General features: G+C 38.1%; 1 protein-coding gene across 8 annotated transcripts in view; it reads left to right on the top strand.

The window, feature by feature from the left end:
• The window catches only part of LOC129209288 (BEN domain-containing protein 5), a 952,643-nt gene that overhangs the window by 578,782 nt on the left and 350,650 nt on the right, over positions 1-23,211 (top strand). For 4 of the 8 annotated variants that reach the window (XM_054833496.1, XM_054833494.1, XM_054833493.1 and 1 more), the window contains 4 exons: positions 6,650-6,783; positions 8,499-8,874; positions 15,288-15,436; positions 20,027-20,240. The exons of 2 other annotated variants lie outside the window; for them this stretch is intronic. In XM_054833496.1, the coding sequence (XP_054689471.1) occupies positions 6,650-6,783; positions 8,499-8,874; positions 15,288-15,436; positions 20,027-20,240 (873 nt within the window). The remainder of the gene's footprint in view (positions 1-6,649; positions 6,784-8,498; positions 8,875-15,287; positions 15,437-20,026; positions 20,241-23,211) is intronic. 2 more of the 8 variants (XM_054833491.1, XM_054833495.1) reach the window with 2 other exon arrangements.

Below are 23,211 nucleotides of genomic sequence, written 5' to 3'. Positions count from 1 at the left end.
TGCAAGAGGAGGATGTTACAAAATATTTGAATGTCTTCGTGTGCAGTAGAAATTTGACTACAAATGGGGGTTCGTATCGATAACTCTCACTCCTAACAGTATTAAACTGAGTACCTCTGTTGTTCCACTAGAGGAAAAAGTGTGCATTCAGACCTCAACTTTGTTGCTTTAGTAGCTGGCGTGGTAGATTTGTTTTTGAGAGCAGCAGCAGGTCCATGGTCTGTGAATTTACTTGTATTATTGTATGGAATATTAATGAAGGAGAGCCAGTCTTGATGTAGGACTTCAGACAGAACTCAGAGATAGAAGTTGTTTATATAAATCTGCCCTCTGCTTTTGTAGGAGTTTGGCTCCTTAATCTTTCTCTTCATTCTTTAGTGCCTTTGTACAAAACAGCTGTGGCTTGCTCTCCATCATCAGTGACTGGTCTTGATTCAGGCTTCTGGCACATCGTCCTTACCCATCATCTCTAAACCTGTCAAGCAGCAGTTTAAGACCTTTCTATCTTGCCTCTTCCCAAGTTGATTAAGAATTATTTTCACTTTGTTTCCTGTTCTTTACACTTAATTGAAATTCACTTCACAAGGTTTAACAGTCTTTTTGGCCAGTTCCTCAAGAGTGTATCTTCAGCTTCACGTGCTTATTGGCCGTGCCCGTCACAGTGTTACTTGGTGTGTTGGCCTTCCCTGACTTCTTTACTCGCTCTTCTTTTTGCTCTGAAGACATTCTTCTAGTCACTCATTTCTGTGTTACTGTCATTTTCTGTGGAAGTGCTGCAGGACTACTTAGTTCTTAAATTTTTGGGAGTGATACTAGCCCAGACGATGGCAACTCTCAGCTCTATCTTTTTATTCCTAACTTTTCTCACTTAAACTTGTTGTCAGCATCCCTTTCTAACATCCTTACGCAGAAATCTTTTTCAGCTTGTGCTTTGGGTTGCTCAATGTATTTTTGTCTGTTTCTTCTGATTTTAGAGTGGCGAGGGGGAAACATCTTTTCTGTCATTCCCAACCCAAAGTCTTGCTGTCTTTTGTACTCCATTTGCTTTGTTTCTCACACCCAGCTTTACCTTTCCGTCCCAACTAAATATACTTCATGTAGTGTTCTCACTGTGCCCTGTGTTTATTTATGTAATCTCTTTTTCTCTATCCAAAGCTCTCCTCTAGTCCACAAAAAAAAAAAAAAAAGCGGAATAATACATAGTAAACTATAGTATCCAAATCCTGAATTGATTGTGCCAGTGCCTAGTTGGCCCCGTCCCCCTTTTAGCTGCATCAAGTTTGGTGGCACCTGTCCTCTTCAAATAAGTTTTGCATTTCTACTCCTGTCTGTTATCCTGTGTTGTCTGTTACTGTCATTCTGAGTTTCTTCTTCTTTGGTAGTGGTTTTACTCTCAGTGTACTACTAGCTGAGAGATGTTTTATGAGAAACAAGTTTTTCTTCCTCTGTATCCTGAATATCTTCTGAGCCTGCAGGATCACTACACTTCCTGAAATCTCTTCTGTTCTTCCTGCTATAGTCCTTCTTTAATGTTTGCATTAAATTAGAAAATAATATTTTTTTTTTCAGCTTCAAATAAACTAGCTTGTTTTTTGTTTTGTTTGGTTTTTTTATTTGTCCTATCATGACATTTTCCTTCTCAGTCACAGCAATATTGATTATTGTTTATTTACATTTAAGTGGCACTTAGGAATCCATGCCCTGTGGTGCTTGGTCCGTATATTTGTTTTGAAGCACCAAGTATACCTTTGATTGTGGGGTTTTTTTGCTTTGGTTCTTAAGTGTCTTTTACTTTGAGCTGTAAGTGATGGACAACCTGCTGAGGCAGGTGACATTCTCTGCTCTGTAGAAGCAACCTGGCAAAATCAGTAGCAAAGCAGTTCAGTGCAGCAGTGTGGGGGGAATTTTGTACAGGTGTTGCCCATATGTGTTGGGTATATGCCTGGAAATGGGAAGGGTGATGGTAAATTTTTTCATCTGTCAGTATATCGCTTTTCACAAGGGGTGGAATTTTTTCGAAGGCTTAGGGGAAGGACGAATTTTGCTCAAGGTTCTTTTGTTTTATTACTCTAAGATTTATAGCATTGCCAAGCCCCTTATTTGGACTGATCCCAGACCTGCCATCTCTCATCCACTTGGAGCACAGAGCTCTCTTCCTCTGTTTTTCCAGATTTTACTCCAAAGGTGGAAAAAAAAAATCAGCATTTGAACTATTTCTTTAAGGGATTAGTTTGTTCAGTTCTTCTAAATTAGAAAGTAAGGAATGTTTTAAGGAAACCTTGAGATTTCCATAGTATTATTCTACATGTCACGATAGGGTTTTCAATTTTAGAACACTAATGTATTTTTACTTGATTTTAACCAACTCACTCCTTGCCCTGTCAAAGTTGCTTTGTCTGCCTCAGTTCCCTGCTGCTCCAGACTTAAAGCTTTTACCTTTTGGCCTGGATCCACCCATCCTGACACTGAAACGGAGGCCTGACTGAAGAAAACATTCCAGGAACAGTTTATCCTTTTCTAGTTGATATAGGTTTTTTTAATGCAGGGTTGCTTTTTTGGCTTTTCTTTCTTTCAGCACTGCTGAGGCCAAATGTCTTCCCAGCCACTCTGAAATTTCTCAGCAGTTCACTTTCTTCTTACTAGCTGAACAACTTTGGTAGGTGGCCGTATGGGAGGGGTGTTGTCACATGCACTGGCTCTTGAGCCATGTACTTCAGTACCTTGTGGGGTTGACTGGTAAGATCTCTCCAAGTCTGACCTTTTCCTGGAGTACAGTTATTCCAGCATGCTTTATTCTGTATATCGAATCACAGAATACGGTGTTCTCTGTTTGGCATTATGGCTACTGTGCACAAAAGCTATTTTTCCTAATTTACATGTGTCTTCCAGAATGTCCCTTCTTAAAGGACAGAGGACATCAATGTTGTCCATTCTCGTATCCTGCTTCTACCCTGCGTATTTTGTTACGAGTACCTAATTAGGTGTATTAAATGCTAGCTCTCAGTAGCTGGTATCGCTGAACTACTTACGCCATGCATAGGAAAAACAATAGACACAACTGTAGTCCTCACCAAAAAGGTTGTCAACCATTGGAACAGGCTGCCCAGGGAAGTGGTTGAGTCACCATCCCTGGAGGTATTTAAAACTTGTGGATGTGGTGCTTAGGGACATGGTTTAGTGGTTGGACTTCGCAGTGCTACGTTAATGGTTGGACTTAAATGATCTTGAATGTCTTTTCCAACCAAAATAATTCTATGATTTTATTGTATGACAAATCTGATCATGATCACCTAAGGGAAGGTGTAATTTTGAACTTCTAGTAAGGTTTAAATGACTGAGGACAAAGTCCAGACCAGTGTTTCAGGTCATTACAAAATGAGGCTCTGAGCTATAGTGTTTCTAGGACTGCACTTCTCTCTCTTAGCATGTTCTATAGCTTCAGGTGCTGAATTGCAGCTTGTCCAGCCTTTTGTTTCATATCCTGGTTTTCTTCTGGCTCAAAATTGTGCGTGTTTTGCTTTTTGCTGGATTCTTTTGTACCTGTCTTTTGTAGGCTGGCACAACAACAGACGGAGACTCCTAAGAACTGCTTGAAATGCACATTCATGTTTCTCCTACCCCTCCCCCTGGTCTCCTCTCACTCCCTCCCACCCCTTCCCAAATTCCATTAATATTTACAGAACAAGAGCCAGTATTCCAGCATTAGCCTCGAATTCAGAATGAGATTTTTCTGGCTGTATCTGGCAGCTAATGTAGAAGACAACGGGTTAGAAATGCACTTTAAAAAAAAAAACAACCCAAAACAAAAGGCCTTTTCATATCCAACACACTAGATGAATTGTGTTAGGTATCAATAGGCCTACAAAGACCAGAGCATATGTAAGAAAATATTGTATGTGGTGTTGTTGGAGGGCAGACGAATATAAAATTGTTTACTCATTGACTAAATTAAAAATTCCTGAGCTTTAACTTATATGAACTCACTTTCACCATTGTTTCTTCAAATTTTGTGTGGGGAGAAGAGAGTTCCTTTCTTCAATTTACTGTTTCATTTACAGGGTAAGCAGTAAAATCAAAAAGTCAAATGAAGAAATTTGCCGAACATGAAAGAGAACCATGTTGATAGTTACACACCAATAATATATAAACTAAGCATTTGTTAGGAGGTATATAAATAAACTTTTATCTTCAGTCCACCAGTGAAGTTTTGCAAACATAGATTTCATAGGCAAACTGAGAAATTGGAAGGGGAGTGGAGAGAATGAATAATTTAGATAATTTGCATTGTTTTATTTGACCCCAAACTAAGTATTTTCTTTCATTTCTGTTATTCAGTGCATAAAATGTGTTCCTAACCTTTATAATATGACTTAAAAAGATAAATATTTCTGTTCTTCCAAATTGGTTTTATTTTAATGTTGGGTTTTTTATTTGTTGGAAAGCATTTAGTGATTTCCACTGTAGTCTGCACATACACACTTACTCCTCTGTGACCTCTTTCCATGAGTGTTTCAAGAGTTGCTTTTCCCTGGCCATGGGAAGGATGACTGGTGTCCGTTTCCAGTTTGCATGGGCTGGTGGCTACTGGTGACCTCAGCTAGTTGCCAGCAGACAATTTTTTTAACTATGTGAAGTAATTGGGTTGTGTCCATCTCGTTGTGAGGCCCAGGGTCATTTCAGAGCATAGAAACTGATCTGCATTCTTTAAATGTAGAAGGAGTTCATCTGCGTGTTCTGTGGAAGATGATTTGGCAAAGCACTCTAGAGAAGCTGGCTCTGCAGCATTCATGTGCTGCTCTTCCTCTAAGGAGTTGTGAGAACATATTTTAGCAAAGGATTCCTTAATCTGTCAGATACCCCAAACTACACAGTCACAGAAAAAGTTGGTGGGTTTGTGTTTTGGGTTTTTTTCTCCATTCAATATGGATTTGTTTATTCTTAAATTTCTGTCCTTCCAAGAAGATACCAATACCCATCAATCTGTCCTTTAGTCTGTAAATTTGTATTTTTTTTTCTAGGAAGGGTGTTCTCTTTTTTTTTTTTCTCTTCTCTACTCTCTTACTTATTTCACTTTTCTGATGAACCTACATTTTCCAGATAAATGAAAACGTAGGGGTTTATTTTTCAAAACTGAAACAGTTGGATTGCTTTTTTGTTTTACTGGGAAAAGCATCCGTGATGCTCTGGGGAATAGAGAGTGATCTAAAATAGGCCTAGCTGTTTTTTTGTTGTTTATCTGTTTCTTTTTGCATCTGTCTTAGTATTTATTGCTACCATCTGCATTTCATTTCAGGTTGTCTAATGTCTTATTCTGTATGTTCTGTGCCTATTCTCTTTACATAGCCTTGGGCTGTAATATCACCATTTGCCTACAAGAGATCCATTTCTATCTGTAACAAAATGAATTGCATTCATCTGTGTAATTCATTTCTAATGAATGCCTTGCTCCTCATTAAACAGTGATTTACCTTTGTTTCCCTTTTCTGCACTGTCAACACTAACCGTTTTGAGGTCCTGTGGAGAGATGCTAATTTGAGAAAGCAAAAGTCAATGCAACTAAGCACTCACAAATGCCATCCTCATTGGCACTTTCAAAAATATTCATGGGACACTTTGTGAAATACAGTTTGCAGGTGGATAAGAAGACTCAAAATGTTTTCTTATTCATAAGCTTTCAATGCACAAAGACAACAGTTCAGTGTTTAAATGCATTTATCCTTGTCAATGTCTTGAACAGGTAGCTAAGCTTGTGAATCTTTTAAGACCTTGTCTGTTCTGCAAGACTTTTACGGAGCACAGGCACGTTTGGGGAGACTATACTCTTGATTCCCTGTCCCCTCTACACCTTTTCAGGAATATTAAAGTATTTCAAACTTATTTTCAGAATAATGGTTTGAAATACTTAATTTTGAGATGTGTTAGAATGTCTCAGACTTGAAAATATTTTACCTTTTTTCTGAGATTCAAAGATTAATATAACCATTTATTGGCTTTCTGTATCAAAAATAAAAGGATTAGTAACATTAATTAATGAAATAGGGGTTGTATAGTAATTTTGTTACAGATTTAGTCCGTACCCAACTTCTCTGTAATACCCTTTCAACCTACCCTGCAGCATCCCCTTTTCCAGCCCTGCACTTTGCAGAAACAGCAGAATCTGCCGTCTGTGCAAATAGATCTGTACTGCTGACAGATGATGGTTAGCGTATAGGATGAGTTACCAAGTTTATTCTCATTTAAACCTAAGCAGAGTTTGAACTTCAGCCACAGATTATTAATATGAAAATACCATTGGTAAACATAATTTAAAGTAATACAGATTGTTTTTAGGAATTTATTTACAGCATCTTTAACTCTTATTTTAGTGGTAGTACAAGCTACTCAATGACACTTTTGATCACTCACATGAATTTCGCTTGGCATTTTACAATATTTATTCTTGGTGTTTGGCCAGATTGATCCCCTGTTGAAACTCTAGAATTGTCAGCAGACATCAGTTGAGTTACACCATTGATTAATTTGATCATAGTATTATGAGGGGATTGAAGCATGGGAGGTTTTTTTTTTCAACTGGTCTTGCTGAAGTCATGTAGTATTTGGAAGAACACTGATTAATGTAACAAAACTTTATTTTTAATATACATTTTAGAGGACAAAACTGACCTTGAGAACAGTGTGATGCAGAAGAAAATTAAAATCCCCAAACTCTCTCTCAATCACGTAGAAGAAGCTGGGGAGGTTACAGATTATGGGGAAGAAGATGTGGAGCTTAGACACAGTAAGGTACTGAAGTCTTTCCTTTTTTTTTTTTTTTCCTTTTTTTTTCCTTTTTTCTTTTCCTTTTTTTTCCTTTTTTTCTTTTTTTTTCTTTTTCTTTTTTTTTCTTTTTTTTGGAAGTGCTTGGGGCATATACAGACGTCATAGCTTAAGAATTCCAGGCCTGCTTTTGATCCCCTTAAAACACTGTGTTTAGTGAAATTGGGTCAAATTGTGTGTGGGGGTGGGGTATGGGTTTTCAAAACCTGGTTTATGTGCAATCGAACATTTTCCTGTTTATACCGTCTGCACAGCTTAATTGCCATTTGAGATTTTTGGAACAATGCTCTCCTACTTTGGCCCAGAATGCTTTAAAAGTCACCAGTTACATGAATGTCGAGCAGCTGTTCTCAGTGGCACTTGTGACCTATTGCGCGCTGCTTGTTTGGAATTGGAAGGGGTGCTCTGAGACTTCCCAACTACAGCAGTGGGTGAGAAGACAAATTGACAGGACTGCATCCCTCCATTATAACTGCCAGTTGCCTTTTTAGGTCCAGATGCCAGAAACTCACTATGTAAATGTATTTATTTTTTGATATCAAATGATTTCTTTAAAAGTCTGCCAACCTTGAGAATAAAATACCGCTGTGTGGCTTCATGTGTTTTGCAGCTGCAGGAACGATACTAGTACATTTCTTTATGGTGGGCCAGCATTTTTTTTTTTTTTTTTTTAACATGTGTGGAGCAGGCATAACATCAAATAATCTCATTTTCTGCCACATTACTCATGGATATTGTGGTATGGGAATTGATAGTGTCAGCTTCTTGTCTCTAACCTATGAGCTACATTTGCTTTCCTTGCAGTTGCTTGGAAGTTCAAATGCTTTTTCCATATTTGGCCAATAAAACTTAGTGACTTTTACCCGTACTGTCACATTTTAATACCACTATCCAGGCCCCAGAAAAGAGGTGTACTTTAATTTGTAGGGCTTGTGCAGGTGACTGAAGGTAAATTTCTGCTGAGAGTTCAAAGGAGATGAAGCCTCTGCAATGCAGTAGTAATATAGAAGGAATCAGTTGATCAGGAAGATGAGACTGAATGATATATTCTGTCTCTAACTTCTGTATTTTCAGTTCCCTTACAGTGTTTGCTGATAGTGTTAACTCAGTCACTTGCATCAGGCAGCTCGGTGAACATGCTAGAGGAATAGTCAGAGAAGGTCTTGTCTCCCAAAGTGTGGGAAGGACAAGCCCTCTGTTCCCGGAACAACTTTGTGTGATATGCTGCTTTCATCTCTGATGTTGTTACAGGTGACAAATGTAGTGCATAGTTGATTCTTTCTCTTACTTATCAGAAAATCAATTGCTGTCAGAAATCTAAATGTTAGGGCTAAACTTTAAAGGAAAAAAGATCCAGATTTTTTTTTTTTTTTAAAGACATTAATTATCTTTGTCCCTGGAATCAAGTGACCTGTGTACACTCAGTTTGCAAGTGTCACACAAATGCAGAAAAGCCTTTAGCTGCCTCAGAAGTTTGTATGTGCATTTAGCTGAATTATGTGTGCATGATAGTTATGATGTATATCCACAAGAATCTGTTAGGCAAAACATTTTTGCAGACAGACTTTGTCTTGCTTTTTTTGGAAAATGAGAATATTAATGGTTTCCAAGTCTGTAGAATTGTAATTTGTATTACATCTTACTGCTCTCCTAATTTATTTATTTTTTATTGTAACATGCAGAGACAAGATGGGAGGAAACAAAGCGAAGGTACACACAAAAGCATTGAAGCAGTTGTTGCTCGGCTTGAAAAGCAGAATGGGATGAGTCTCAGTAATACTTCCAGCCCTGAGGAGGCTTTTATGGAGACTTCGGAAAGCATGAACAACATGGACGATGCTGTAGTTCCTCGGATTCTGTATGAAGAATTGCTGAGGAGTTACCAACAGCAACAAGAAGAAATGAGACACATTCAACAGGAGCTTGAGAGGACACGGAGACAGCTTGTGCAACAGGCAAAGAAGCTAAAGGAGTATGGGGCACTCGTGTCAGAAATGAAAGAGCTCAGAGACTTGAACAGGAGACTCCAGGATGTACTGCTTCTAAGACTAGGTAGTGGTAAGTGCCGGACTTAAATGGGACTAGTTTTAATGAATTTTGCCAGTGTGATCAATAGTAATGGAAACTTATTTGAAGAATAGCAGTGGTTGTTAAACTGGACATTGAATGTTAAAGGGTTTTCTGCTATGGCTGTACAATCTGTGTCGAATTTGTATGCTATGTACGTCTGGGTTTTTCTTTAATGATAGTAGCGGTCTTTGTGCTGGTATGGTTGAATCAGAGTTCCATTTTAAGCAGCTGTATTTTAAAGAGTCTCTGACCTTCCAGTATATGCTGAAAAAGATAATAAAGCGTCATCTGCAAAATACACCAATATGTTCGAGTTTAAAAGGAAAAAAAAAAAAGAAGAAAGAAAAGGCAGTGAAATGAATATTTGGGCTAAAAGTATTTTATTCTTTTCAGTTAGGGATTTTGTTTATTGTTATGTAAGTGACTGTGTTACCTTCCAATTTCTGCCCCCTCTTTCCATTAGTAGCTCATTAGAATGTGATTTATTCCTGAACTTCTTAGCAGTGGCTTTAAACAGCCGTGCTATTTGAACAAGAATGGTTTGTTAAAGAATAATTAAAATCTTTTTATATTAGTGTCCCGTTTATCAACACTTGTTACAAAACACAGGTTTGTGTAATTTGGATTTAAATTTTAAGTATTTTGAGTCAATTGCTCATTTGTTTTGGTTTATAACAATTATTTAACCATTATGTTGGAATAAATTGGAAAAAAGACAAAATAAAAAGTTCATCCTTTTCATTGAAGATGTGACCCTTGGAATACCTTCCAATATTTTACTAATTTATTTGCTATTAGAATGTGGTACTGCTGTGTTGAAGATTTGCTTGGTGACTGAAACTTGGTTAAAATTTGTGCATCCAAACTTAGCATGCTGTTTCTTATGTCTGCCTTTGTGTATCTGGAAACTTAATTTTTGCATGGAAATTGGATATTGGCTCTTCTACTTGACTTGAACGAGTGCATGCAATTTGCATGTGGGTCTGAGTTACATTCACGTACAAACCTGAGTCCGAGAGAGCATGTGCCTGTACTGCAGCATGTCTTAAGGTGTGCCCGCAAGTTTGGAGCCAGGCTCTCAAAGTAGCATCTGATGATTTAAACTGGGTGTTTGATTGCGAATGCTCGTCATTGTTACACTGTGCATAATTAAAATGTCATTACTTATTATAAACATTCTAGTTAACTTTTTAAATAAAAATTAAATAGGCAAGGTTTCTACAGCCTGAAAAACATGGTGTGGTTGGCAGTAGATTCCACTGAGCTTTCTAAAATTTTCCTTGGATGGAAAGATGTTTCTTCATCTGCAAGTAGTTAGCTGGAATTTATGTGAATGGAGCACCAGCCAGATGTTGGTAGGCAATGGGGCTGAAAAGCGTAAAATACCAGTTTAGTTGGTAGACTTGACAGCAGTTTGAGTGGTGAGACCAGCAATGAAATGAAGACAGCTTCTGAATTCTGTCTTGTTTATTTCACTTTAAGAAAGAAGGGATGCATTTTTTACTTGAGCTGAATCAAGAAAGCTTAGAAAAAGAAACACCCACCCCCCCCCCCCAAACCTCTTGGAAAAAATGCTGAATCTTCTCTAAATACTGGGCTTGAATTTCCGTTGTATCAGTCTGGCATCTGCTCTACAAGAAAATAAATCACAATTACATTGAAGACAAGTTCTTTTAATTTAATCGCATACCTGGACAAATATGAATTATAGGTAACTTCCAAAAAAATCCCTTGTTGTTATTACTTGTATGGAACTTTTCATGGATGACAAAGGTAGAGTTTGGCCCTACGGGCTGTGTGCTTCACAGGGGGTGGATGTGTTTCCTGAGACTTGATGTGTTAACCAGTGATAACTGTTGCCTTTCCTTGTAGTCTCATTCGCAGTAGAGAAACAACCAGGTTCTAGAAAGATCAGTACAAAATTTATGAATGATTAGAAAGGGAGACATCTTCAGCAAATTGTAAATTAGAGAGTCTGATGACAGTATGAAAAAGTGCTACTTTTAATCATGAAATAGATATCTAAAGACTTCTTTAGGCTTCCTTACTTTTCCAGTTTATAAATGAGGTATGTTTGGGTACGTGAATAATCTCTGAAAACTGTTCAGAAAATAGATTACATCCTGAATTCATCTGCAGTTGTTGCAGCAATCTCTTAAACCTAGAGTTTCAAATTACACGTAATTTATGTTACGCTGCACTTCTAGCAGGCTGGACTTAATGCAAACTAATTGCATTTCTGTTTCACCTTCTGATTTCTTTGCATGAGATGACAGCTGTTTTGTGCTGATGAATTGCAGCTGTGGGAAATGCGTGCCTGTTGCCATTTTAAACTTGCAGATCAAATACAGAACAGCCTTTTGAGCTAACATTCAGTCAAGTATTCAGTCTCCTAATTTCCCATCAATATGTTGATTTCGGTGAGAAGCTAGAAGTCAATGTATTCTGCTTTAGACCTAGGCCTTCATCTCTGCTACTAAACTTGAGCCACTCTTGTGGGAAGAGTGAGGTTCTTAATCTTTCACATGGTGACACTGAATTGCTCTTTTAAAACAAAGAGCCTTGAAAACAGATGTGGCAAATGACAGTAGTGAAATCAGTACTGATCCATGGGGATGTATTGAAGCTTCTTTATGATTTTGATATGCTACTGCCCAACAGATCCTTTCCTGGAGGAGGGAGGCATTTGGCCGGGGCTCTCGGGACCAAAGCGGTGGGGGAACATGATGACTGTCGTGGAAGAGGTCACAGTATCCCTCGCCTGAGCTCCCAGAAGAATGTGCGCGGCGGCCAAGCCTCTTTTCCCTTGCCTGCTTTGGGATCAGGAAGCCCTGCGATCATAGGCCTTTGCAGTTTATCTTTCTCCTCTTGCACCTGAAAACATACTAATTTGCCCTGGTTTTATCGTTAGAGTAAGGTGATTTAGAGAACTAAATCACTGGCTCTTCCCTGTAGGCCTAACTTTAAATAGTCCTTGGATTGCAAAAGATAAGAATTTCAGTAACTTTGGAAAAAGTAGTTGTCTCTAGGGTAAAATGTGTGCAGTTTACTACGGTTGTATGTGGCCAGAAATAGTGAAGTTGTATCAGGGATAATGTTTGGACATTGTTTGGTCCTGGATAAATACTGCGTTTTCATATTGTATTGCTAGAAGTAGTGTTGCTCTGAAGTCAGAGAAGATATTCACCTTCATTCATTCAAATTCATTCATCAAGACATACAAAGCCCCCCAAGTAGTTATTTTTAATCCCAGTTTAATTTCAGTGATCTAGTTTACAGTGTCTTGGGACTGACACCAGGATAGGGAGAATAAAGTGGTATTTTTGTCCTACCACATGTAAGGAATTACTGTTAATTCAGCTTTTCTAGATTTGTTTTTGATGTAAAAAAAAAAAAGTCCAAGGTTTCTATCAAGTATGAGTACAGGAAGTATATATAATATTTCCCCTTCTCAGATTCCTGTTATTTTCATTCAAATTCTGGTAGACCATGTGGAAGAACAGCTTGCTGGTTACAAATTTATATTGACTGCTTTATCAGTTAATTTATTTTGGCTTATTTACTAATTTTTGAGTAGTGTGTAGCCTAAGATGCATTTTTTAGGAAAAGAGGTGATGAAGGGAAGCCTTCTACCTCTTCATCCTGCATTTGAAGTTGCTGGCCTCACAGATGTTACGGAAACTTCACAGTCCGAAGGAGAAAGATTTTGCAATAAAACATTTGTTTCCTTTTTACATTCTGAAGAATTGTCTTTATTTTTTTTATGATCCTTATTACATAAGTGCTATCATTGTTAAGCCTTTAGATAGTGGCATATATTTTTGCATGGCCCATTCATCATCTTTAAAATGAGATGTAGAGTGTGAGAGCTACAGAGAGAGGAAACTTTGAGAGTATGGTGTGTGGTATCTACACACACCTTTTTGGGTTTTACCCCCTTTAAATATATTGATAAGAGACATTTACTGGTCCACTTAAATTTCGTACATGTCTGAGACAAGATAATTAAAGAGAAATTAAGAGGAAAGCAAACTAGCCTTGGGATCTATGCCTTCAACTCCATTTTTAGGTGCATTTTAGAGAGGAAACTTTTAGAGTATGGTGTGTGGTACATGCCTCCTGTTAGCGGTAAGGCTAATCTGGGTTGCATGTTTTATTCAGAACATGACGGGTTGAATATGCAGTCTTTAGTAGTTGGTGAAAGTAGCTGTGAGGACGACCTAGTAAGAGGCAGGTTTGTGTTTGGGAAGAAACAAATGAGTAGAATGTAAAAGACAATGTTTTAAAGGCTTTCTGTTGGTGACTTCTAGGCAAGCAGCAAAGCATGAGTTGCAGGAAAGGTTTTTCTGACCTGTTAGAGCTATGATTATTGTGGACTTTAATTAGCTGTTTTTCTTGGGAAACTCTGGAAACCAAATCCCAGCTGTGTCAATACATGACTATAAACAAAACAGTGAGAGACTTCTAAATAGCAACTAGTAAAAGTGTTTAAAGTGAGATAAAAGTTTTCCTTCTAGGAAGAAGGTGGCTGTACTTAGGTGTCTTTCTCAAAGTGACTTTCAAAGTGTAAGAAAACTCAAAATAGAGTTGAAGAATGTGCTCTTAAAGTAACAACTAAAAGATCACTTCTGAAGTTCACACTGGCAATTACATCACTGCATCTGCTTGTTCGGGTGTGCCCACCCTGAGATGTGTGCAGACTTTGGGTGATTTAATCAGTCCAGGTCTTCCCCCAATCTGAATCAGTCCATCAGTCTCAAGTTCAGAAAGTTTAGTTTGTCTTGGCCGTACCATTGTATGTGCACGATAATAGAGGTGCTTATTAAGATTACTATGAAATTGTAATGCAAATGGTATGGGGTTTGTGATGTCTCTATTTGCGCCATGCTTGGATTGCATATGGCTCTTAAGACACTCTGTTGGTATCACTGCAGTATAGGGGTGTCTGAGTTGCCCAGACAACTTGTAGTTGTTGCCGAGTGTCAAGTGGCAGTCAGCTGAGAGCATTTAACTAGCTTTGTAGGTGTAGAATAAGCCCATGGGATAAATGTCAAATGCTGACAATGGAGGAAATGCTGATATCACTGTATAATAATCTGTAAATCAAACTGCGCAAAGGAGGAGGAATGAATACTTTACTTGTTCCAGGTACAGGAACTATTTAAGATACGTGACTCAAGACATGAGCTCTGGTGCCAGCTTGACTTGCAGAGTTAGATCAATTCAGGGCTTGGTCTGTGTGCACAAACACTGAGGAGGGATGCTGAACCGTGACGGTGACCTGAGTATTGAATTGTCGTTTGTTGAAGATGTCAAGGTTGGGCTACAGAGTGCTGCAGTGCTTTCAGCTCCAACCAATATAGTTCTTACAAGTGGGTGAGTTTATCCTTATAGTTCTTGGAAGTGGCTGATTACCGTGGTGTCCAGGGTCTAAGCTGGCAACCTTGCTGTTTTAACAACCCACTGTCCCGGCGTGGAACTTCAGTGGCTGCTGGAGCTTCTCGTGAGCCCAGAGACAGACATCAAAAGAAATGATAGGCTTGGGGCTGTAGCCTGTTCCTAGACTTCTGGTGTAACTGCTGCAATGAATGGAATAATGACATCCAGTTCACAAAATTATTTTATTTTGTTCTTCTGTCTTTTTAGGAACACTTTATAAATTTGTTCTGGAAAAGAAAAGTTGATGACTGACAAAATAATTACCCTCCTTTGAAGCCTCAAACATATGCTTAGTAGTATTCTGTTGTTTAATCTGTGCTTAATTTTTGTTAATTACATTAAAAATAAAAATCTGCGTTGGATGGATTGGATAATCAAAATTCTAATTTATGTGGGTTTTTTTAACCTTGGATACTTTCTATGCATGATACTTTAGCATAAGTAGCCCAAGCCTGTTTCCTTTATAGCATTTCTGTAGATCCTCACTATTTTTAATATACCTCTGTTATATCAAAAGATATTTCAAATTTCTATAAAATTTGTAATTCTATGTGGATAATTTAAGTAATTATCACAGTAAGTTATGCAGGTTTCTATGCAACTATATAGTAATTCTTATTCAAAGAATTACTATTGTTGCTCTTGGTTTATAACTTCAGTGTCATTTAACATAATTTCCGTAGTGTGCATTGGAGCAGTCTTACCCATATCTGTAACTGACCATATGCTTTAAGAATAAAATTAAACATTTAAATTAAAATTAATCTTTTTAATGTCTATAAAGCAGAGTTACTTATCCTGCTTTTGTTTATTGACGTTCAGAAGTAGGATTTTGGTTTAGACTCTTTCTAACTTTAAAATGAACATGACTAATGTGTTATTTTATGCTAACCATGGGTGATGAAGTGATTGATTTCATGTTCTCTGGGATAGCAGACAGCTCTCTTTTCTTAACTGTCTAGGACCTGCCATTGAGCTTGAAAAAGTAAAACCAGAATCAATTGAGCCTGAACCTGAGGTACAGAAGACCTTCAGTGAGGAAGCAAATACATCAACGTACTATCCTGCCCCTGTTCCAGTAATGGACAAGTATATTCTCGAGAATGGAAAGGTATTTTAAATTAAATATAGCATGAATAATTTGTAAATGACCATCAAGTGATTTTCTTGTGGAATTTTCATGATCTCAGGGGTTTTGCATGGTAGCAGCTTATGCAAACTTCCTCAGTTTTCATAAAGGTATGCTATTATGCTGAGGAAAATTATGAAATTACACAAATATGAACAACATAGAAAATTATCCTCAGTGATGAGAGCACTGAATGCTGTGCAACACAAGGAATATGATTATTAAATATGCATGCACAGGCACATTGGCATAGTCTTCAATTGGTGACATACATAAATCCACCGAATATAGGCCAAAGTCAGTATCCCACGTTATAAGATTACATTAGTCTATTTAACAGAAATTCTTTTCCCTGAAAGGTCTTTAGTGTTTTTAATGTGCTGTAGTCATATTGCAGAGAAGCCTTCATCTTTTGGTTGAGTTGGAGTCCAGTATTATGATAATACGAACCCTGGAATGAAAATGGGCTCCCTTGAATCTGGTAGCAGCGTTGCCACTGAATTGAGCTGATGTAGTGTTACTTTCCAGATACTTTTATAAAGTTGGTGAAATACCATCTAGCTACAGTTTGCCAGAACCTGACTGATAGTTTTTCAGGCTTCAGCATGTTTAACACATTGTCCGCTCATCTGCCATGGCCTGCTTTTATAGCTGTTGCCATTGTCATTAAATGAACATTATATTTCTTTTACAAAACTATACGTCCTTCAGAATCGCCTGTGCAGATCCTGTTTCTTAGGATACGTATGCATTCAGTACTATAATCTGGGAACCTTTTAGGAGGAGATGTCCATTTCTGCTTTGGCGCACAGTGGAATTACTGATGGAATAGCATGAAATATTACATTTTCAGATCTGTGTTACGAGATTGACTGCACGAGTGTCTGTCATTCTTGAAGCTGAATTCGACATAATTGTTGAGGACAAAATATATGTGAAAAATAGTATAATCGTGGCAGTTTGACAGATATTTGGTTTGGATAGCTTTTCTTGCCTAATATATTTAACATATGTCATGTGCTTGTATATTTTGTGTATATTTGTGCAATGAAAACATGGCATATATTACTGTGAGAGTTTGGTTTACCTCCTTTCTTTCTGCTTCAGGTCTGTGGCATAGGGCACGTCCTTTAGTATATGTATGCAGCTTTTCCTGCACCTTTATTTCATCTGCCAGCTTCTTGGCACTTCTGTTGCTGAAGTTTTGTCTGTCTTTACAGATATTAATATCTTTTTAACTTTCTTTTTGTAATTTTGGTCTTTCTTTAAGTTTGCCTATTTATTGGGGCTTGAGCCAGCTCAGATGCCAGAAATGTGAACCAATAATGTATTTAGAGTGTTGGAGGGTGGTGGGTTTTTTAATTTTCCTTATTTATGCCTTTTTTTATTACTTCTTTATTGACATGCACCACCAGAGTAGTTGAAATACTTTTTTTAGAAATCTTGCCCTTTGTGGCAACGGATTTGATCTTAGTAGGATTCTTTCAAAACAGATAAATCTCTCCCGTCCAGAGGGAGAACAGAGTTACCGAAAAAGAGCCTATGGCATTCATTTAAAGAAAAGAAAAGAATAGAAGAAAGGGGAAAAAAAAAAAAAAAGGAAATAAAAAAGAGTAAAAGAGTTCATCTTCTGAGATACTTTTTAGATATATTGTGCATGTTCGCACAGTTGTGGCAGTGATCATTGCTTTGAATTTGCTGTTCTTTCTGTTGGGTTGTGCTTGAAGGTTGGTCCTGCAGTTGCTGAAATTGGGGGTAAAGTTCCCATTGATTTCATCAAGCCAAGGGTCTGGCCCATGGGGCAGCTCTTCCAGCAAGAAGGAAATGGCTTCTGAATGTGGAGTACAGTAAGCTTCCCGTAGCTTTGGGAGTAATAGGAAACAGTACCGAGCCTGTTTTACAGAGAGGTAAACTGAGACATGGACAGATTAAATTCCTTGCTGTAACAGTACTAGAAATAGAAAAAGGGAGACGTAAGATTTCTGTGGCTGTGGCTGTCTGTCACGTAGTTGCTGTTACCATAGCTGTTTCATACCAGTAATAACTTTTTTTAATAAATGAAGCATGTTCAAAGGAGAGATGATCTGTCTGAAACATAAATATTAAAAATATTTGCTGTAACTTGTTGTTTTCGTTTAAATAACTTAAAGCTAATGAATGATGTAGTAGCTTAAGAGACTAAACAATCTTTAGCAAAGACAAACCTTAATTTTGGCAGAGGGGAATCAGATTTTTGATCAAATACAGCAGTCTCTAAAGCTAATGTATTACAGACATCCAAAATTTGGCATGTCACAACATTCCTGTTCTTAGTTATTTTCTAAGTAACTTACACTCATTTTTACAGATGAATTTTCCAAGATCAAATCAGAAATAACTGAATTGAATTATAACTGTAACATGACTGTTTTATGAGCACAGACTGCTCACTCTGATTCAAGTTGTCTCACAAAATATGCAGAGAGCACCAAAAGAGTGAATTTTTTTTAAAGCAATTATGAAGAGGCTCGACAACAGAGAAGGAAGGAAAAAAAGAGTGTTCATGTTGTGCATATCACTGGTTCCATTCCCGTCCATTACAGAGCCTACATACCAAGTGGACTTGTGAAAAGCTTTTTAGAATCCCTTTAGTACAGAAAATTCTGCAGGAGAGGCAGCTTGCTTTATGCTTTTATACTTTGAGGAAGTTAGACTTTTCATTTGTTTTTTATAAGGTAGCTGGTAGCCAAACCATTCATATTTTTCTATTTAAGTTTTTAAACAACTAGTTGCTTTTGAAGGATGCTGTTGGAATAAAAAAATTCTTCGGGTTATAGCCCTCATTAATGATTAAAGCAGGTTTCCATTTAGAGGAAAAATGGGTTTTGATTGAATAAAGGCAGTAAAATTACAGGTGTATAAAATTTTACAGTAGCTTTGTCCAATTTTCCTTGCATTTAATGAGACTTATGTGATACTGTTCAGATCTGTATGGGTAGAAGGCACAGCTTATGTAATGCTACATAAAAGGAGTAAAAACATGAAAGACTAAGAGCAAAACAGTTAAGGCAAACAGAGTCTCCTAATACAGTTTTGCCATAGAATTTTGTTCACAGGATTTTTTTTTTAATTGTGAGGAGGCAGTAAGTTTTTATTAAAGTGTTAGTGTTACAGAAGGAACCTCCATTTGATCAGGTTTTATGGAACCTAAACTTTGGATATAACAATCCAATTGACACATATTTTTGATATTTTGCACTTTTACAGAATTGTCTGAAAGTAATTATATCTTCGTCCTTTCCAGTGCAGTGAACTCTTGTCAGTAACTAGAATAGCTAGGTCACACATTAGCTTGTCATAGATGATGAGCAAGAGCGAATGAAGTTAGTTCATCAGCAGGGGAACAAAGCTTTCTGCGTGCAGAGGCAGTTCAGGTGGCTGCACTGTACTCCAGGAATTAGGAGTGTAGATGTACGAGGTACAAAGTATTCTCTGTGGTTCTACACAGGGCCAGTGTTTGCATCCTGGCTGCACTCGTGTCAGGCTCGTGCTCATGAGTAGTGGAGTTACTTTCCTTGCCGTTTCTTGACAGTGTCCTGGTTATCAGGACTATCAGCTCAAACATACCTAGTGCCAGCCTAAGGATGGTACTTAGATTATCCTCATGTGTTCACCTTAAGTCTGGAGCACTGGGAAGCTTGGGGTAGATACAGAGTAGCTCCGTGGGAGTCAACTCAGCATAGTAAATGCTGAGCAAGACTAATACGCACAACTAGACTTGAGCAGCTTCATTTTGGAGACTACAATGGCTTCACACTGCATTTCCCAGTACCCGTATTATCCTGCTGTACTACTACAATGAAATATCTCTGCTCCCCATTGTCTACATAATGGAAAGCTTATGATGTTGCAGCAGCGGGTTATTGCCTTACCACAAAACAGTATTCATCGGGATAGATGGATTGTACCTGATAGGCAAACTTCATGATAGAATTGGAAGTTTACAAAACTTCCAAACTCTCTTGGCTTACATTGTAACTCTCAAAATCCCTTCTCCCCTTCTAGTTACTTTAAACAATCAGGCTGAATGTTGTCAAGAGGTACAGGATATGACTTAGGAAGTATTTCTCTCTCTACTGCCTCCGAAATAGGTTTTTGGTAAAGTCTGTTTCAGCCAAAGGGAAGCTTTCATGCTGAAGACAACGTTTCATCTTACTCCTGAATTAGGCTGGTGCAACTGCTTGGTTTATATGCTGTGCATACCTTTATAATACTGGATGTGTTTACTGTTTCCTTCTTCTATCTCTGTTCCTGAATGTAGTCTTTCAGGTGATAGGCTATGTGGGGGCAAAAAAAGTAGAGAGTAAGAAGAATTGAGAACAAAAAGGAAGAGGAACTATGTAAGAACTTATGTAAGAGGTTGACTTGAACTCCCTGACCCACAAAGTTGGAGAAGTTTCAGACTTAGGCAAAATGGATTTGTTCAGCCCTAATTACTGTTATTATAGTACCTAATATTAATGTTCCTACAGCACTTGGATACTGTTGTGTGCTACATTCCGTAGATAAGTTGTTATTATTACTACCTTCTAGGTCCATCTTGGCAGTGGAATTTGGGTAGATGAGGAGAAATGGCACCAGCTGCAAGTAACACAAGGAGATTCAAAGTATACAAAAAATCTAGCGGTTATGATTTGGGGAACAGATGTTCTCAAGAACAGAAGTGTCACAGGAGTTGCAACCAAAAAAAAGAAAGATGCCGTTCCCAAGCCACCTCTCTCACCTCACAAATTAAGCATTGTCAGAGGTAGGTTATTTGAAAACTTTTGCTTCCTGCTTTGGAGTTTAACTATTAATCATTGAGTTGAAAGATGCTTCTTTTCAGCTCATATAAAATTAACTGATTAAAAACTGTAATTCAAGTTGCTATTGCATTGTGATGTGCATACGTATTCAGGAAGAGTAAAACACATTGCAATAGCTGTGCACAGTGCAGGCCTTCACAGCTGAAGAGTTGTACTTCAGTAAGGTTCAAGATCATCATCACTTTGAACCACTTGCAGGACAGGACTCTGAGCCCGGAGAACAACACGTTGTTCTGGAATTCATTTATAACGTAGTGGGTTGTTTTTTTTTTTTTAAATGCATATATTCCTTTTAACAAGCCTGAGAGTAGCTTTACCACATTCTTTCATCCAGAATGTAACCAACTCTGGCATGAGGCGCAGAAACCATTATAGCTGTGACTATAAAAATACGCATACCTTCAAAGGCAAGAAAGAATAGCATTACCCTTCTTAGTGGAGAAAATGGAAGTAGTAAAAATTAATTGTTGCACTTGAATTGAAATTTGAACAGGAAGTGTAAATCGCTGACCTGTCTGGGAGGAAAAATTGCAATGACACTTTCAGTAACTGCAAGCCTGAGTCCATGTATTGTAGTACTTTGAGAGAGAGAAGGCCTTCTCCTTTATTTAAAATGAATAGGGAGTTTCAGTCCCTTTGTATCATCATGCTTGTGTTTTGCGTTCATTTCTGTCTCTCTTGGTATTTCAGGCTTCTTTTTAAGTTAGAACTGAGCCGGTTCCTCATGGAATACATACTGAAATTGGATTTTTAGGTTTTGTGTCCATACTAAATTGCAGTAGGGCTGAAAGAAATCTCCCTATTTGATTGAGCTTCCTTATTCTGCATTTCCTGTTCTTAGTTGCTATGTGCTCTTAACTATGAACTCTTTAAGAGCTGTTGTAATCTGCCTTGTGAGTACCATGTTTTGGAAGTAAGAAATAAGATTCCTGTTTGAGTGTGTGTGTGTGTCTCTGTTGTGTGGGGAAAAAAGCTGGAAACCGATCTTGGTACTGTCATCTTAGTTTGTAAGAAATGAGTAAAAGACATGGGTTTTTTGCTAATCTGCTTTCAGAATATATGTGGAAGTGCAAGCTTTTCCATACTGATTTTCTAGTTCTGGCTGGGACCTTTTGGTGCAATCCTAACACACGTAGTAAAGTAATGATGTAGTGGCCATGTAAGGAATCCACTCTGTGGCTGTGGCTACCCTTGTCAGCCCCTAATGGGAAACAGCATTGGTTACCCAGATGTGCACTTACAAACACGGAGTAAAACAGGGTTGTTTTTCACTGGCCCATTGCAAAGAGCTTTGTAGTTTCCCTGCTGGAGGCTGTTGCTCCACAGCACTGCTGGCAAGGTTGCTTATGTGAGAATTTCCTCTTTTACTTCAGTCAGGGCCAGTCTGTGTTGCTTGAGCCATGTACATGATAGCTTCCTTCTAACTCCCCTTGGTTTGACTACAGTGAGTTTAGGAGTATGCTCCGACAGGTACATGGTGAGAGGCATTCCTTCTCTTCTGTACATTCACACTTTCCAGCAATTCAGCTCTTCCCTATTTCCTTGTTTTTCTGTGTTTTCTGTCATACTTCTGCTTCCAGCCTCAACCTTCATTTGAATTCTACTGTTCCACGCCCTGCTTTTCCATGTTCCTCTTTCCAATGTTTATTTCACCTTGTCTTTGACTGCCTTTTTGTTACACTCAAGACTGTACAACCTCCTCTCGCACCATTTAAACTGCATGGCCAATGTTTTAGGTGGCAGCAGACAGACTTCCCGTATCAGCAGTACTGGGTAGCACATAACCATGATTTTCCACGTTATTGTGTCCTTTGCATTTGCGTCAATGTTAGAGGTCTTGCCCCATCATTTTTCCAGCAGTGTTTCCTGTAAAGCTGGAAGTGATCAAATAAGAAGTTAGTAGGTTATGGAGAACAAAACAAAACAAACGAGTAGCAAGCGGACAAATGGTGAAATGCAAGGAAGTTAGAGTTTATGTGGCCAATGGCTTGGATCCAGGCACCACAGGTAGAAATCTCCTTGTTAGTCTTTGAGATCTACTTGAATTTTTGGTCCAGTCAGAAATACGCAGGGGTATCTGTATGCTGCTCTAAAGCCAAAAGGCAAAGCAGCAGCAGAACCCCCAAATCACTCTTTGGAGCCCCTAAGCCAGCATCCTTATTTCTGCACCCCCTCACAGAAATGCAAGAGGAAGAACTGTGATGATTGTGGATCTGTCTGGGTCACACCGACTTTAAGAATCACAGCTGATGAATGAGTTCTGTCAAATGAGTCTTGGCTTGACATTGTGGCTAAACTAATAACATAGCCTGTATGTTGCTGGAAGTTCACCTTACTAGGTGTATCTGCTGCAACCTGGGAGTATTCCTGAGAGTGTTGTAGTACGAGTTTGTCCTACGAACACACTGGGTTTCTTCAGGTTCTCAGTGACGTGCTGCCTCTTAGGTGTTGTGTTTCAAATCATAGTTTACTACTGCTCAGCATTTCAGCTATTAGGCTGATTAGTTTTATTTATTTTACATTCAGGACATCTTACAACATAAAATCCACATTGTTTTAGATGTTCTTATTATTCAGTGGACACAGACTAACTTATTTAAAATGGATTTTTGAATGACAGCATTAGCTCTTAATGTGTCTGATATCTCTAGCTTCTTAAAAATCCCTACTGTGTTGTATGTAATAAAGAAATTATAAAAAGTATGATGCATGAGCACTGTTATAAACCTTGTTAATGCAAAATAACCTTTTATAAAACTTCTGAGAGGTTTCAGAATGAACTACAAAGCATGCATAGTACTTAATTTTCATAACTTTTTAATATGACGCATTAGAAATGTTATAAACCATGTTAATTAAGCGATAATCTCTGTGGCTTTCTGTATATGAAGCAATAAACGGCTGCTGGAATAG

The sequence above is a fragment of the Grus americana genome, chromosome 8 (assembly GCF_028858705.1).
Source record: "Grus americana isolate bGruAme1 chromosome 8, bGruAme1.mat, whole genome shotgun sequence".
Lineage (NCBI taxonomy): Eukaryota > Metazoa > Chordata > Aves > Gruiformes > Gruidae > Grus > Grus americana.
This window is presented reverse-complemented; position numbering and strand designations above follow the sequence as displayed.